Source organism: Lepidochelys kempii, chromosome 28, assembly GCF_965140285.1.
Source record: "Lepidochelys kempii isolate rLepKem1 chromosome 28, rLepKem1.hap1, whole genome shotgun sequence".
Taxonomy (NCBI): domain Eukaryota; kingdom Metazoa; phylum Chordata; order Testudines; family Cheloniidae; genus Lepidochelys; species Lepidochelys kempii.
The window spans coordinates 3,793,064-3,808,013 of NC_136407.1; the positions used below are offsets into that span (position 1 = coordinate 3,793,064).

Consider the following 14,950-nt stretch of genomic DNA (forward strand, 5'->3'; position numbering starts at 1 on the left):
TTTTTTTGAATTTCCATTTCCTGTTTGCTCAGCATGGAGCGCTCACCTGGCAACTGCCCAGCTGAGCATGCCGGCTACACGCTCCAAACATGTCCAGCCTGGAGTACAGAGGAGGTGGTGGATCTCCTGGGCCTGTGGGAGAAGAGGCACAGGTCTGATCAAGCTGTAGAACTCTGGACATCTACAAGCAGATTGCTCGGGGCATGGGGGAAAAGGGCTACAAGAGGGACCTGCAGCAGTGCTGCGTGAACATCAGGGAGTTGTGGCAGGCATACCAGAAGGCAAGGGAGGCAAGCAGTCACTGAAGACATGCTGCTTTTACAAGGAGCTGCATGCTATCGTCTGCAGTGACACCCCCTTCCCCAAGAGTCCTGGGGATATATCAGAGGAGTTGGAATCAGAGGCCGCTGCAGGCAACCCTGGAGAGGAAGTTTTGGACAAGGAAGAGGAGGATGAGAATGGGGGACAGGTGAGTGGGGGAATCCATTGTTGTGGCAAGCCAGGAGCTGTTTGTAACCCCAGAGCAGTCCATCCAGTTGCAGCACTCCAGAATGGGCGAGCGTGGTGTGGGGCAAGGAACCTCCAGTAAGTATGCAGTTTGCATTGGTATTGCAGGGACACATCTCATTTACTGTTTTTTTTTATTTGTGTTACAAGAGTTAGCCACTGTACCTCAGCTGATTATTTCACTATCTGCTTCTCTTTCAGATGATCACATAATTAGTCTCTTACTCTTTAACCAATAACTTCAGCTATAATTTTAATTTTCATTGGTAACAATAACATATTCAAAGATCACAAATTCTTGTCATATATGTTAGTTTTCTTTTAATCTCCATTGCTAACAACTGAACCCTTGGGTCAAGCTGTGGTTTGTCCCAATGCAGGTGCCTCCCACTTCTGTGAGTTCATATATCTCTGGATCTTCTGCCATGTGTGCTGGTGGAAGGGGTCTCCTAGGTGGGAATGTTTGCATCATGAGGAAAAACACCTCTCTCTTCTTTTCACACTTTTTAATCTTTAAAAGTAGGAGGAGGTAGAGGAGAAATGATATTAATGCACAAAACACAAGAGAAAACTGACGTCTGGTCTACACTTAAGACATTTATCAGTATAACTATGTTACTCAGGGGTGTGAAAGATCCACACCGGTGAGCAACATACATACACCACCCTGTGTAGATGGCGCTACGTCAGCGGGAGCGATTCTCCTGCCAACGTAGCCACCGCCGCTTGCGGGGGCTGGACTAATCAAGTCCGACGGGAGAGCTCTCTCTCCTTGGCAGAGCGCGTCTGTAATAACAATGCTAGACCAGCACAGCTACATCGGTGCAGCTGCGCCAACATCAGCTTTATTGTGTAGCCGTCGCGTCAGACACAAAACCAGAGAATCAGGACTCAGCATGCGAGTATCCTGTGGTCTGAAATTGGAGCCCAACACATTCATTGCCTGACTGGTCACCATCATTTCTACAGCCTGAAAGTCCTTGTTACCCACTCAGGCAGCCAGTTTGGGCTCCATGGGGAAGGAATGTCCTATGAAGGACTCTCTGTCTTTGCCTCATGAAACTTTGGATTGAAATAGCAAAGGGCAATTCTTCCCAATCTAACCATGGCATCCTTTGGGATTGTAATCCGTGCTACTGAACTAGGGAGTGGTATTCCAAAAACAGTTTTACCTGGGCCATAGTTCACCACAGCTTCCTTTTCTGGGGTGAAAACCAACAACTATGTGCCTACTATTTCTACTCAAGTTCTTGCCAAATCCTTGGTCTTGGTTAGGGTAAATTTGCACTTCTCCAGTGGAGAATTCTTTACCAAACCTTGCAGAATGTCAGCAGTGTAAGTGAGGAACAGGTTCCCCAAACATGCCCAGTTTAGTTCTTTAATATGGTGGCACTAGTCTAAATTAGAAACTAGATATGGGTCTGGGTCAGACTCCCTGTAAGCTACCAGAGATGGAGTTTCTATTTGAAAATAGTTATTCCCTGCAGTATCTCACATTCAATACTGAATTTATTTTAAACACATTTGATACACCTACAAAAAAGTCATATCTGTTTTTCCGCATCTGTATCATTAAGAGTAGCATTTCACAGATTATAGGATTAGCTAGGGGATATCTTCAGGAGTAATTTCCTGTAGGGCCAGGATCACAGATTCTTTGGGAAACAAAAACATGGACATTTTGCCTCGTCACAAGTCACTTACTGTGGATCATCTGAGACAATATTGACCTAAACAACTGAACAACACTGTGATTGCAGGCAGTTACTTCGGTTTTTAGTAGCACAGTGTGGGGCATGCTGTTGGTCACCATTTCTGAGTGGAGGTTTAAAAACACTACTGTTTCTTTGTTAGCATGTCCAGTAGATTGGAGAGTCCTCTCCTGTTGACTGAACTGCATTTGAACTTTCTCCATGTCAAGAAGAAAGGCAAGGAGCAACTAAAATGCAATTAAGACATGATGACATTAGCAAATGATCATTTGTCTCGAAGTCCTCACAAAATCTGAGGTACATTCTGTGAACCAAAATTAATATCCAGTTCTATGACCAAACAGCCTTCAGGAAAGATGGAAAATCCAGATCAGAGAGAGGTACAAGATACTTTAATTTTCAGGTGAAATGAAATTCCAAAGCAGGTTACTTCTGATGGCTGAGAATCAGGACAAGAGATTCTCCCATCCCATTCTCCACTGGTCCATTTAAACCTGATTCATTGAGCGCTGTCTCATTCTTAAATTGTGTTATTTACAAATGTTTTTAGCATCATCATAATGGAGTGGGGGTCGGGGTGACCCACAGCCAACCTTCCCATAAGTGGCTTTGTCAATAAATGGAAACTAGGATGAAAATGATCTGAATGATCACACTGTGTTTGGGACCCATTTGAATTCCCCTTCTGTATCTGTGACACTTCCATCTCCTGCCCCCCATGAGTCTGATTTAAATCAAAGGTTTCAGAGTAGCAGCCGTGTTAGTCTGTATTCGCAAAAAGAAAAGGAGTACTTGTGGCACCTTAGAGACTAACCAATTTATTTGAGCATAAGCTTCGTGAGCTACAGCTCACTTCATCTGACGCATAAAGTGGAAAGTACAGTGAGATTTTATATACACACAGACCATGAAAAAATATACATTGTAAGGAGAGTGATCACTTAAGATGAGCTATTACCAGCAGGAGAGTGGGGTGGGGGGAAAGAAAACCTTTTGAAGTGATAATCAAGGTGGGCCATTTCCAGCACATTTCCAGGAGTTAACAAGAACGTCTGAGGAAGAGTTGGGGGGTGCGGGGGGCGGAGGAATAAACAAGGGGAAATAGTTTCACTTAGTATAATGACTCAAGCTCTCCCAGTCTCTATTCAAGCCTAAGTTAATTGTATCCAATTTGCAAATTAATTCCAATTCAGCAGTCTCTTGTTGGAGTCTGTTTTTGAAGTTTTTTTGTTGAAGGATAGTCACTTTGAGGTCAGAAATTGAGTGACCAGAGAGATTGAAGTGTTCTCTGACTGGTTTATGAATGTTATAATTCTTGACATCTGATTTGTGTCCATTTATTCTTTTACGTAGAGACTGTCCAGTTTGACCAATGTACATGGCAGAGGGGCATTGCTGGCACATGATGGCATATATCACATTGGTAGATGTGCAGGTGAATGAGCCTCTGATCGTGTGGCTGATGTGATTAGGCCCTATGATGGTGTCCCCTGAATAGATATGTGGGCACAGTTGGCAACGGGCTTTGTTGCAAGGATAGGTTCCTGGGTTAGTGATTCTGTTGTGTGGTGTGTGGTTGCTGGTGAGTATTTGCTTCAGGTTGGGGGGCTGTCTGTATGCAAGGACTGGCCTGTCTCCCAAGATTTGTGAGAGTGATGGGTCATCCTTCAGGATAGGTTGTAGATCCTTGATAATGTGTTGGAGAGGTTTTAGTTGGGGGCTGAAGGTGATGGTTAGGTGGGTTCTGTTATTTTCTTTGTTGGGCCTGTCCTGTAGTAGGTGACTTCTGGGTACTCTTCTGGCTCTATCAATCTGTTTCTTCACTTCAGCAGGTGGGTATTGTAGTTGTAAGAATGCTTGAAAGAGATCTTGTGGGTGTTTGTCTCTGTCTGAGGGGTTGGAGCAAATGTGGTTGTATCGCAGAGCTTGGCTGTAGACAATGGATCGTGTGGTGTGGTCTGGGTGAAAGCTGGAGGCATGTAGGTAGGAATAGCGGTCAGTAAGTTTCTGGTATAGGATGGTGTTTATGTGACCATCGCTTATTAGCATTGTAGTGTCCAGGAAGTGGATCTCTTGTGTGGACTGGACCAGGCTGAGGTTGATGGTGGGATGGAAATTGTTGAAATCATGGTGGAATTCCTCAAGGGCTTCTTTTCCATGGGTCCAGATGATGAAGATGTCATCAATGTAGCGCAAGTAGAGTAGGGACGTTAGGGGACGAGAGCTGAGGAAGTGTTGTTCTAAGTCAGCCATAAAAATGTTGGCATACTGCGGGGCCATGCGGGTACCCATAGCAGTGCCGCTGATCTGAAGGTATACATTGTCCCCAAATGTAAAATGGTTATGGGTAAGGACAAAGTCACAAAGTTCAGCCACCAGGTTAGCCGTAACATTATCGGGGATAGTGTTCTTGACGGCTTGTAGTCCATCTTTGTGTGGAATGTTGGCGTAGAGGGCTTCTACATCCATAGTGGCCAGGATGGTGTTTTCAGGAAGATCACCAAGGGATTGTAGTTTCCTCAGGAAGTCAGTGGTGTCTCAAAGATAGCTGGGAGTGCTGGTAGCGTAGGGCCTGAGGAGGGAGTCTACACAGCCAGACAATCCTGCTGTCAGGGTGCCAATGCCTGAGATGATGGGGCGCTCAGGATTTCCAGGTTTATAGATCTTGGGTAGTAGATAGAATATCCCAGGTCGGGGTTCCAGGGGTGTGTCTGTGTGGATTTGTTCTTGTGCTTTTTCAGGGAGTTTCTTGAGCAAATGCTGTAGTTTCTTTTGGTAACCCTCAGTGGGATCAGAGGGTAATGGCTTGTAGAAAGTGGTGTTGAAGAACTGCTGAGCAGCTTCTTGTTCATATTCTGACCTATTCAAGATGATGACAGCACCTCCTTTGTCAGCCTTTTTGATTATGATGTCAGAGTTGTTTCTGAGGCTGTGGATGGCATTGTGTTCTGCATGGCTGAGGTTATGGGGCAAGTGATGTTGCTTTTCCACAGATTCAGCCCGTGCACGTCGGCGGAAGCACTCTATGTAGAAGTTCAGTCTGCTGTTTCGACCTTCAGGAGGAGTCCACCTAGAATCCTTCTTTTTGTAGTGTTGGTAGGAAGGTCTCTGTGGGTTAGTATGTTGTTCAGAGGTGTGTTGGAAATATTCCTTGAGTCAGAGATGTCGAAAATAGGATTCTAGGATACAGAACTGTATCATGTTCGTGGGGGTGGAGGGGCAGAAGGAGAGGCCCTGATATAGGACAGATTCTTCTGCTAGGTTAAGAGTATAGTTGGATAGATTAACAATATTGCTGGGTGGGTTAAGGGAACCCTTGCTGTGGCCCCTTGTGGCATGTAGTAGTTTAGATAATTTAATGTCCTTTTTCTTTTGTAGAGAAGCAAAGTGTGTGTTGTAAATGGCTTATCTAGTTTTAGTAAAGTCCAGCCATGAGGAAGTTTTTGTTGAAGGTTGTTTTTTTATGAGAGTATCCAGTTTTGAGAGCTCATTCTTAATCTCTCCCTGTTTGCTGTAGAGGATGTTGATCAGGTGGTTCCGCAGTTTCTTTGAGAGCGTGTGGCACAAGCTGTCAGCATAGTCTGTGTGGTATGTAGATTGTAATGGATTTTTTACCTTCAGTCCTTTTGGTATGATGTCCATCTGTTTGCATTTGGAAAGAAAGATGATGTCTGTCTGTATCTGTACAAGTTTTTTCATGAAGTTGATAGATTTCCACTCCATACGGCTAAATGCAGTGCCTTGCATAACGACAGGTTTCAGAGTAGCAGCCATGTTAGTCTGTATTCACAAAAAGAAAAGGAGGACTTGTGGCACCTTAGAGATTAACCAATTTATTTGAGCATAAGCTTTCGTGAGCTACAGCTCACTTCATCGGATGCATAAAGTGGAAAGTACAGTGAGGAGATTTTATATACACACAGACCATGAAAAAATATACATTGTAGGGAGAGTGATCACTTAAGATGAGCTATTACCAGCAGGAGAGTGGGGTGGGGGGAGAGAAAACCTTTTGAAGTGATAATCAAGGTGGGCCATTTCCAGCACATTTCCAGGAGTTAACAAGCACGTCTGAGGAAGAGTCGGGGGGGGGGGGAGGAATAAACAAGGGGAAATAGTTTCACTTAGTATAATGACTCAAGCACTCCCAGTCTCTATTCAAGCCTAAGTTAATTGTGTCCAATTTCCAAATTGTAAGTACTCCTTTTCTTTTTATTTAAATCAAACAAATCAAAGCAGCATTCCCAAGCACAGAGAGCTGAAAATACTGCATTACCTGATTTTTGGAGAGGTGGAGGGGTAGAATATGAAGAAGATAAAATGTGCATGGCTCAGAGTGAAGGTAACAGTTCTGGGGTGATGGGAAGCAGGGACTCCCTCTGAGTCACCCTTTATCCTTCCACTGTCATAGAGGTTGAAATGACACTTGTGTGTGTGTGTGTGCCCATGTTTCTGCTCTTCATTATATTCAAATATATTTTAAATGAGAATAACGGTACAAAGAATAACTGCTGTTTTGCGCAACACAAGGCCACTTGAGAACAACTGCAACTGAGACAATCTGTCCCCAGAAGGGAACTTGGTGACTCTAAGAGTAACTTTGCAGTGGGAGGAACAGTATAATTGAGATGCTCCAGGTCAGTTTAGACTAAGAAAAGTGATGGAGTTTAGGGCAGGTCATGAGGAAACATGCTAGATATCTCTGGCCACTATACATGGGCTATTTGTTTACTGAAAGAATTGTTGTGTATTTACATCATGATTGCTAATTCTTGCTAACTCCACAGTGATGAGGCCCAGGTAGATTCTATCCCAATGTAGCTACATAAGGTCACCCCTATCTCCTCCACCTGGGGCTGATACACATTTCTGGTAAAGGACACACACTTCCATGACTCATAGGACAATGGAGATGATAGAAAGGACCACAGAATCCACCCCATAGAAGGATGAGTGGCAAAAGGCAAAAGTGGGCAACTCACCTGGGAGAGTTGAAAGATGATGGTGAAGCAAATCATGCAAACAGCCTTAAAGGTCACAGCGGGAATTAGCAAAAGTATTAACTAAAAAAAAAAAAATCTTTCAACATCCCTAGACAAGGTTTTTATGGTGTTTGTCTCCCTTATGGATTCTCTGATGATAGATAAGGGCGGAGCTCCGAGTGAAGTTTTTCCCACACTCAGCACATACATAGGGTCTCTCTCCTGTGTGAAGTCTCTTATGTGTAATAAGGGCTGAGCTCTGAGTGAAGCTTTTCCCGCATTCAGAGCATTCATAGGGTCTCTCCCCGGTGTGGATTCTCTGATGTTTAAGAAGGGCTGAACAGTCAGTGAAGTTTTTCCCACACTCACAACATTCATAGGGTCGCTCTCCCGTGTGGATTCTCTGATGTGTAATAAGGGCTGAGCTCTGCGTGAAGCCTTTCCCACACTCACAGCATTCATAAGGGCTTTCCCCAGTGTGGATTCTCTGATGTGTAGTAAGGTCTGAGCTCTGAGTGAACCTTTTCCCACACTCACAGCACTCATAGGGCCTCTCTCCTGTGTGGATTCTCTGATGGGTAGTAAGGTCTGAGCTCTGAGTAAAGCTTTTCCCGCACTCGCAGCACTCATAGGGTCTCTCCTTTGTGTGGATTCTCTGATGTTTAATAAGGGCTGAGCTGTCAGTGAAGTTTTTCCCACACTCACAGCATTCATAGGGTTTTTCCCCAGTGTGAAGTCTCTGATGTGTAATAAGGGCAGAGCTCTGAGTGAAACTTTTCCCACACTCACAGCATTTATAGTGTCTTTCCCCAGTGTGGATTCTCTTATGTGTAATAAGGGCTGAGCTCTGAGTGAAGCTTTTCCCACACTCACAGCATCCATAAGGTCTCTCCCCAGTGTGGATTCTCTGATGTTTAATAAGGGTTGAGCTGTCAGGGAAGTTTTTCCCACACTCATGGCATTTGTATGGTCTCTCTCCTCTGTGTATTCGCTGATGTCTAATAAGGGCTGAGGTCTGATTGAAGCTTTTCCCACACTCACAGCACTCATGGGGTCTCTCTTTTGTGTGGATTATCTCATGTCTAATAAGGCCTGAGCGGTAATTGAAGTTTTTCCCACACTCACTGCATGTATTTTTTCTCTTCCCCTTGAGGATTCTCTGCTGACTGGTGATTTCCTTGAGGTCCTTTTGAGTTCCCTGACAATTAATGGATTTACCAACTTTCTCCTGTGGTTTGTTTCCCTGCTGCCTCTCTGGCCTGTGCTGCCTGTCACAGGCTTTACCCTGCTCATGGCTCCTGGACACATTCCCTTTGGACCTTCGTGATGATGCTCCACGTGCTTTCACTTGCTCAGCATCTTTCTGGTGAGGACTCTGCTCCTCGTTCTTACCCATTATCCCATCACCTGCTGGCGTAAAGAGAGAAACCTCAGACAGAGGGATGGAGACGGGGACAGCAAACCAAAGTAAATGTTGGAGAGATGGAAAATAAAAATCAGGAGCTGAATTTCCCCAAACACTTTCCCCAGAGTGGGGAGGAGGGGATCAATTCTGCCTCCATATTCCATCCAGACACTCAGTGGGATCAATTCTGCCTCCACATTCCACCCAGACACTCAGTGGGATGGGGGGAAAGCTACTCCCTGGTGTCAGTCTGGGTGGGTAGGAAGCCATAAGTGAGATCTGCCCTGAAGTTCTGGCACCTGCTGGGGACAACCCTGAACTCAGAGAACTCCTAAGGTGTTTGTAGAGTATCACAGCTTTGGCCACTGACAGTGTTTGAATTAGTTTAATAATTCCTCACCTGTGAAGGCACTTCTCAGCATCTCTCTTTCCTCAGATCCCTGGAGATCTGGGACCCATGACTCTTTTCCTTGTTCCAGCTGGGACATCATGTCAGCTTTGGAAATTGCAAACCCTGCTGAAAAGAAATAAAACATAGCCTCTCTGGGACTGTCCCCTTTCATGTAGGCTCAGAGTCCTCCCAGGGCAAGCCCAACAGCTCCAGGCCTTCGGGTGGCAGCACCTGTTTTTCTCATCGTGGCTCTCCAGTGAGTCCAAATGATTTCAGACTCCTGGTAGTGACTTCATCTCTTTAGAAGGTGATGAAACCAGTAGGCATTTTCAGCAAAACCTGACAGCTTTTTTCAAAACGAGCTGGCATTTATTAGACAACTAGAATACAGGATTGAAGGGAGGGCCATCCTTAGGATTTACGGTGCCCTAGGTGGGATTATTAAACTGGTGCCCCATGCCCTACTTACTCTTAGCAACACAAACATAAGCTTACAGTATTGGAAAACTTGCCACATGCACTTCATTAAAAACAGTTTAACGTAATTAAGCACACTGTAATGCTGACGGACTATACTTGCACTCAAGAAGTAGTACTATAGAAAAAATTCTGATTTAATGACAGAATGATGCAAATAATATAAATTTTTTTAAATTTGTCAACATTTTACTGAAAATTTCTATGAAGAGGTATTGAAACAAGGATTTGTTTTTAATTAAAAGCAATCCTTCTGGCCTCTTTGGCTGCAAAATCAGTAATAATGCCATCATATGACAAAGACAAAGTGATGTCTTGTTCTATTGCAAGGATAGCAAGACCAGTCAAGCGTTCCTGACTCATTTAGAACTGAGATAGTTTTTAATGAGTTTTAGTTTTGAGAAAGTCAGTTCTCCTGATGCTACTGTTACAGGAATTGTCAGTAGAATGCGAGTGGCAATGTACACATTAGGATATATGTCAACAAGTTTGCTGGTATGAATAAACTGTACAATGTGGGTGGGAGGGATAGCTCAGTGGCTTGAGCATTGGCCTGCTAAACCTAGGGTTGTGAGTTCAATCCTTGAGGGGGGCCATTTAGGGATCTGGGGCAAAAATTGGGGATTGGTCCTGCTTCGAGCAGGGGGTTGGACTAGATGACCTCCTGAGGTCCCTTCCAACCCTGATATTCTATGATTCTATGTCCACCACTGATTTTGCATGTGGCAACATTGATGACAATGTACTCAATTCTTTGTACAGGTCAAGTCCATTTAAATCAAAACTATCACTGTGCTTCAGGAGGCTCTCTAGGTTCTTGCACTTTGTAATTTGCTGCTCTTATTTTCTTATTTCATTGAATTTAGTTATGTCATACAAAAATCCAAACTGTTCATGGTGTACTTGTAAGGTATTGAACCTTTCATCAACAGCAGATATTGCTTTATCCATCACAACATTAAAAACTTCAACCTCAAATTTCTTTTCTGGATCATCTATGGGCTCATCTGCTCCTTCATATTCCACTTGCCGTTTCTCCCTTGAAACTTGTGTCACATTCAGACATGGAAGTTTTGATTCTGCACCGAGGGAACTGTGCAAGCTCTCTTGCTGTAACCTGTGCTTCTTTGAGTTCATTTTCTCTGTATTTCACTAAAAAGTCTTGTGTGTTGTTTAGTAAGGTAAGTGTTGAATCAAGCTGCATCATTGGACTCTACATTATTTTGCTTACACTTGCGATTTTAACAAGAATGTCATACCAGATTACAACAGATGTTAGAAACTTGAAGCTGGATATTTCAGAGGCCAATGACTGTGTTTCACTTTTAGCTTTTGGATCTCTGGCTTCTTCCGAAATAGCAACCAGTGCTTCGTAAACTTCCTCAGATTGATATCTCAACGTTTTTGCATTCTGCTTTCCCAGCATGTCTCAGATAGAGGGTTAACGGTAATACCATTGACATGTGCTTTGAATATTTGTCATCATTGAGTGGAAGCTGAAAAGAGCACATAAATGCGTTGCAGCAAACCAAAAAAAGAAATAACTTCTACAGAAGACTTGGCCATATCACACAAAATCAAATTAAGGCTGTGGCGTGCACACAGAACAAAAAAGTCTTGTGGATTTTCTGCCAGCAATCTAGCTTGCATGCCAGAAATGCTTCCTCTCATATTGGCACCATTATCATAGCCTTGTCCTCTAATATTCATTACGGACAATCCCATTCATTTTAGTTCATCAAGGAGAGCTTGAAGAAGTCCAAAACCTGTTGTGTCCTCTACTTCTAAAAATTTGGTAAACGGTTCCTTAACTAAAAAGAAAAGGAGTCCTTGTGGCACCTTAGAGACTAGCAAATTTATATGAACATAAGCTTTCGTGAGCTACAGCTCACTTCATCGGATGCATTAACTGTAATCTGTGCTGAATCACTAATGTGACAAATCTCACTAGTAGACAAATCTCACTACTAACGACATCTGTTCTTGATGACTTATGTCCAGAGTGTAATCTAGAATTATGGCAAAATATTTTGCCAAAGTAATCAATGAAACAATTTTGTCTTTCACTTTATCACACATTAGCATGATCAGTTCATTTTGAATTCTTGGTCCCAAATAGTGGTCATGTATTTCATTTTCAGTCACTTTTTGGAGATGTTCACTCATCACTGTGTCAAATTTTTCCAGCAGTTGTACAAGGTCCCCAAAATTGTCATTTTGGGGCTGGAATAATTTCTCAACCCTTCCTCTAAAAGTAAGATGGTTTGTTGATAGATATTCAACAATAGATCATAGACATTCAAGAGCACGATGCCAATGCTATTTCTTGGACTCCAGCAATCTTTGATTTAGGGCATCAAGAGTTGTCTGATTTTTTAACCTTACACTCAGATCACACCACTTGAGCATACTTTCAATGTGGTGTTGTGCGTTTTCATGTTGCAGTAACGTGTGACTAAGATTTTTCCAATCATTAATACCCATGGTTGCGATCTTAAAATAGCAACTATTGAAAATCTTTCATGGGAAACAAAATGCAGCATCCTTGCATTTAGAGTACACAAGCCACCATCTGTTGACAATTTCACCATTAGAAAGTCTTTTGTAGTAATTGTTTTCTGTGAATTTCCTACCTCTAATGTCTTTAGGATATTCAAGACCTTTTATTCTCACAGGGCCTTTCTCAAGTATAACGGCATGTAATTCGTTGTTTAAAGATTGCGGCCATGCGCCAATGTCATCTATATCCCATGCTAGTACAGTTTCAACTGTTGTAATTTCTTGTTTTGTGTCTTCATCTGTTTCAAATGATTGTTCTGTGTGTTGTTGCATTTCTTGAGCTTCGTCTGCATAAAAATTTTCTTTGGCAGTTACCTGATGATCTTGATCAACTTCATTGTTTTCATGACATACAAACTTAAGTATAGAACCCTTCTGTGCTTGTACAGCTAATCCTATTTCATCTTTCTGTTTTCTTTTTTGTGACCCCGAAAGTTGTTTTCGATACGACATAACTTTTTTAGAGAAATAACTGTTTAAATTATTGTCAGATTATCGGAAATATTATTTAAAATAACTAATACAGGGTAGCGGTGAGCCTGTGACCTTGAGCTAGTGTGAAGACACCCCACAAGGTGCTCCACCCTGACTGAGACACGGCAGAGTTGGAAACCCGTGTCATTTTTACAAAGCCACTTTTTAGTTTTAAATGTACGGTGGACGTCAGTCTGAATATTAGTTACAACTCTCTATCCACCTCATACTGTAACTAGATCAATGGCATTATCCAGTTTAATAAGCTGGGTTTCCAAGCAGTGAGAAAATATAACCCTAGTTTTATTTCTAGGTAAAGCACAAAGTGACCAAAATGAAGTCAGCACAGAACCATCGCATCTAGGTGAAGGCAGCACAGAAATGCTACCGGAGCCCCCTATTGTGCCTCGTCTTTGTTTGGAAAGACATTCGCAATAGCAGCACACTTGGGGCCCGGCCAGAAATACATGATCCATCCCCGCCTCTACAGTTCCATCGAAACTGGACATTTTCCCAGCTCTAGCATGATCTGCTGCACGGGTTCTTCACAAGGACATGTCCCTGGCCTTTTAAACTCACATTAACCGTGTATTTACTTTATGAAAGTTGGACAAACATTGCGAAAACGTAAGACATTGGCTGCCCAACCTCTGGGCTGGCAAAAGCTATCCTGACTCCCTGGGAAAAAATCAAGAGAATCTTGGTACAACATACGGTCACTCTATACACTAGTCAGGAGATGAGCATATTACAAAAAGAAAAGGAGGACTTGTGGCACCTTAGAGACTAACCAATTTATTTGAGCATAAGCTTTCGTGAGCTACAGCTCACTTCATCAGATGCATAAAGTGGAAAGTACAGTGAGGAGATTTCTCCTCACTGTATTTTCCACTGAATACATCCTCAAATAAATTGGTTAGTCTCTAAGGTGCCAAAAGTCCTCCTTTTCTTTTTGCGAATACAGACTAACACGGCTGCTGCTCTAAAACCGAGCATATTCCAGTTGTTGGAGGGCTCTATTTAGCAGTAACAGGGCTATAGGAAAGCCAGTCAGCATTGTTTGTTTCTCTGATGAAAACTGGCCCACTCCCTGCCCCAAACCAAACTTGTCACAAATCATAGAATCATAGAATATCAGGGTTGGAAGGGACACCTGAAGGTCATCTAGTCCAACCCCCTGCTCGAAGCAGGACCAATTCCTAGTTAAATCATCCCAGCCAGGGCTTTGTCAAGCCTGACCTTAAAAACCTCTAAGGAAGGAGATTCTACCACCTCCCTAGGTAACGCATTCCAGTGTTTCACCACCCTCTTAGTGAAAAAGTTTTTCCTAATATCCAATCTAAACCTCCCCCACTGCAACTTGAGACCATTACTCCTCGTTCTGTCATCTGCTACCATTGAGAACAGTCTAGACCATCCTCTTTGGAACCCCCTTTCAGGTAGTTGAAAGCAGCTATCAAATCCCCCCTCATTCTTCTCTTCTGCAGACTAAACTATCCCAGCTCCCTCAGCCTCTCCTCATAAGTCATGTGTTCTAGACCCCTAATCATTTTTGTTGCCCTTCGCTGGACTCTCTCCAATTTTTCCACATCCTTCTTGTAGTGTGGGGCCCAAAACTGGACACAGTACTCCAGATGAGGCCTCACCAATGTCGAATAGAGGGGAACGATCACGTCCCTCAATCTGCTCGCTATGCCCCTATTTATACATCCCAAAATGCCATTGGCCTTCTTGGCAACAAGGGCACACTGCTGACTCATATCCAGCTTCTCGTCCACTGTCACCCCTAGGTCCTTTTCCGCAGAACTGCTGCCTAGCCATTCGGTCCCTAGTCTGTAGCGGTGCATTGGATTCTTCCATCCTAAGTGCAGGACCCTGCACTTATCCTTATTGAACCTCATCAGATTTCTTTTGGCCCAATCCTCCAATTTGTCTAGGTCCTTCTGTATCCTATCCCTCCTCTCCAGCGTATCTACCACTCCTCCCAGTTTAATATCATCCGCAAATTTGCTGAGAGTGCAATCCACACCATCCTCCAGATCATTTATGAAGATATTGAACAAAACCGGCCCCAGGACCGACCCTTGGGGCACTCCACTTGATACCGGCTGCCAACTAGACATGGAGCCATTGATCACTACCCGTTGAGCCCGACAATCTAGCCAGCTTTCTACCCACCTTATAGTGCATTCATCCAGCCCATACTTCCTTAACTTGCTGACAAGAATACTGTGGGAGACCGTGTCAAAAGCTTTGCTAAAGTCAAGAAACAATACATCCACTGCTTTCCCTTCATCCACAGAACCAGTAATCTCATCATAAAAGGCGATTAGATTAGTCAGGCATGACCTTCCCTTGGTGAATCCATGCTGGCTGTTCCTGATCACTTTCCTCTCATGTAAGTGCTTCAGGATTGATTCTTTGAGGACCTGCTCCATGATTT

At 43.4% G+C, this 14,950-nt stretch overlaps 1 protein-coding gene across 7 annotated transcripts in view; it reads right to left on the reverse strand.

The window, feature by feature from the left end:
- Positions 1-3,011: 3,011 nt before the first annotated feature.
- Positions 3,012-14,950, reverse strand: part of LOC140904237 (uncharacterized) — a 29,804-nt gene continuing 17,865 nt past the window's right edge. Inside the window, exons 3-5 of one of the 7 annotated variants that reach the window (XM_073326699.2) lie at positions 9,007-9,120; positions 7,202-8,611; positions 3,012-5,999 (exon numbers count right to left, since the gene is read on the reverse strand). In XM_073326699.2, coding sequence (XP_073182800.1) covers positions 7,311-8,611; positions 9,007-9,120 — 1,415 coding nt within the window. In that variant the 3' untranslated portion in view covers positions 3,012-5,999; positions 7,202-7,310. Of the gene's footprint in view, positions 6,000-7,201; positions 8,612-9,006; positions 9,124-14,950 lie in introns of those variants that run through there. The other 6 variants (XM_073326700.2, XM_073326695.2, XM_073326705.2 and 3 more) reach the window with 6 other exon arrangements.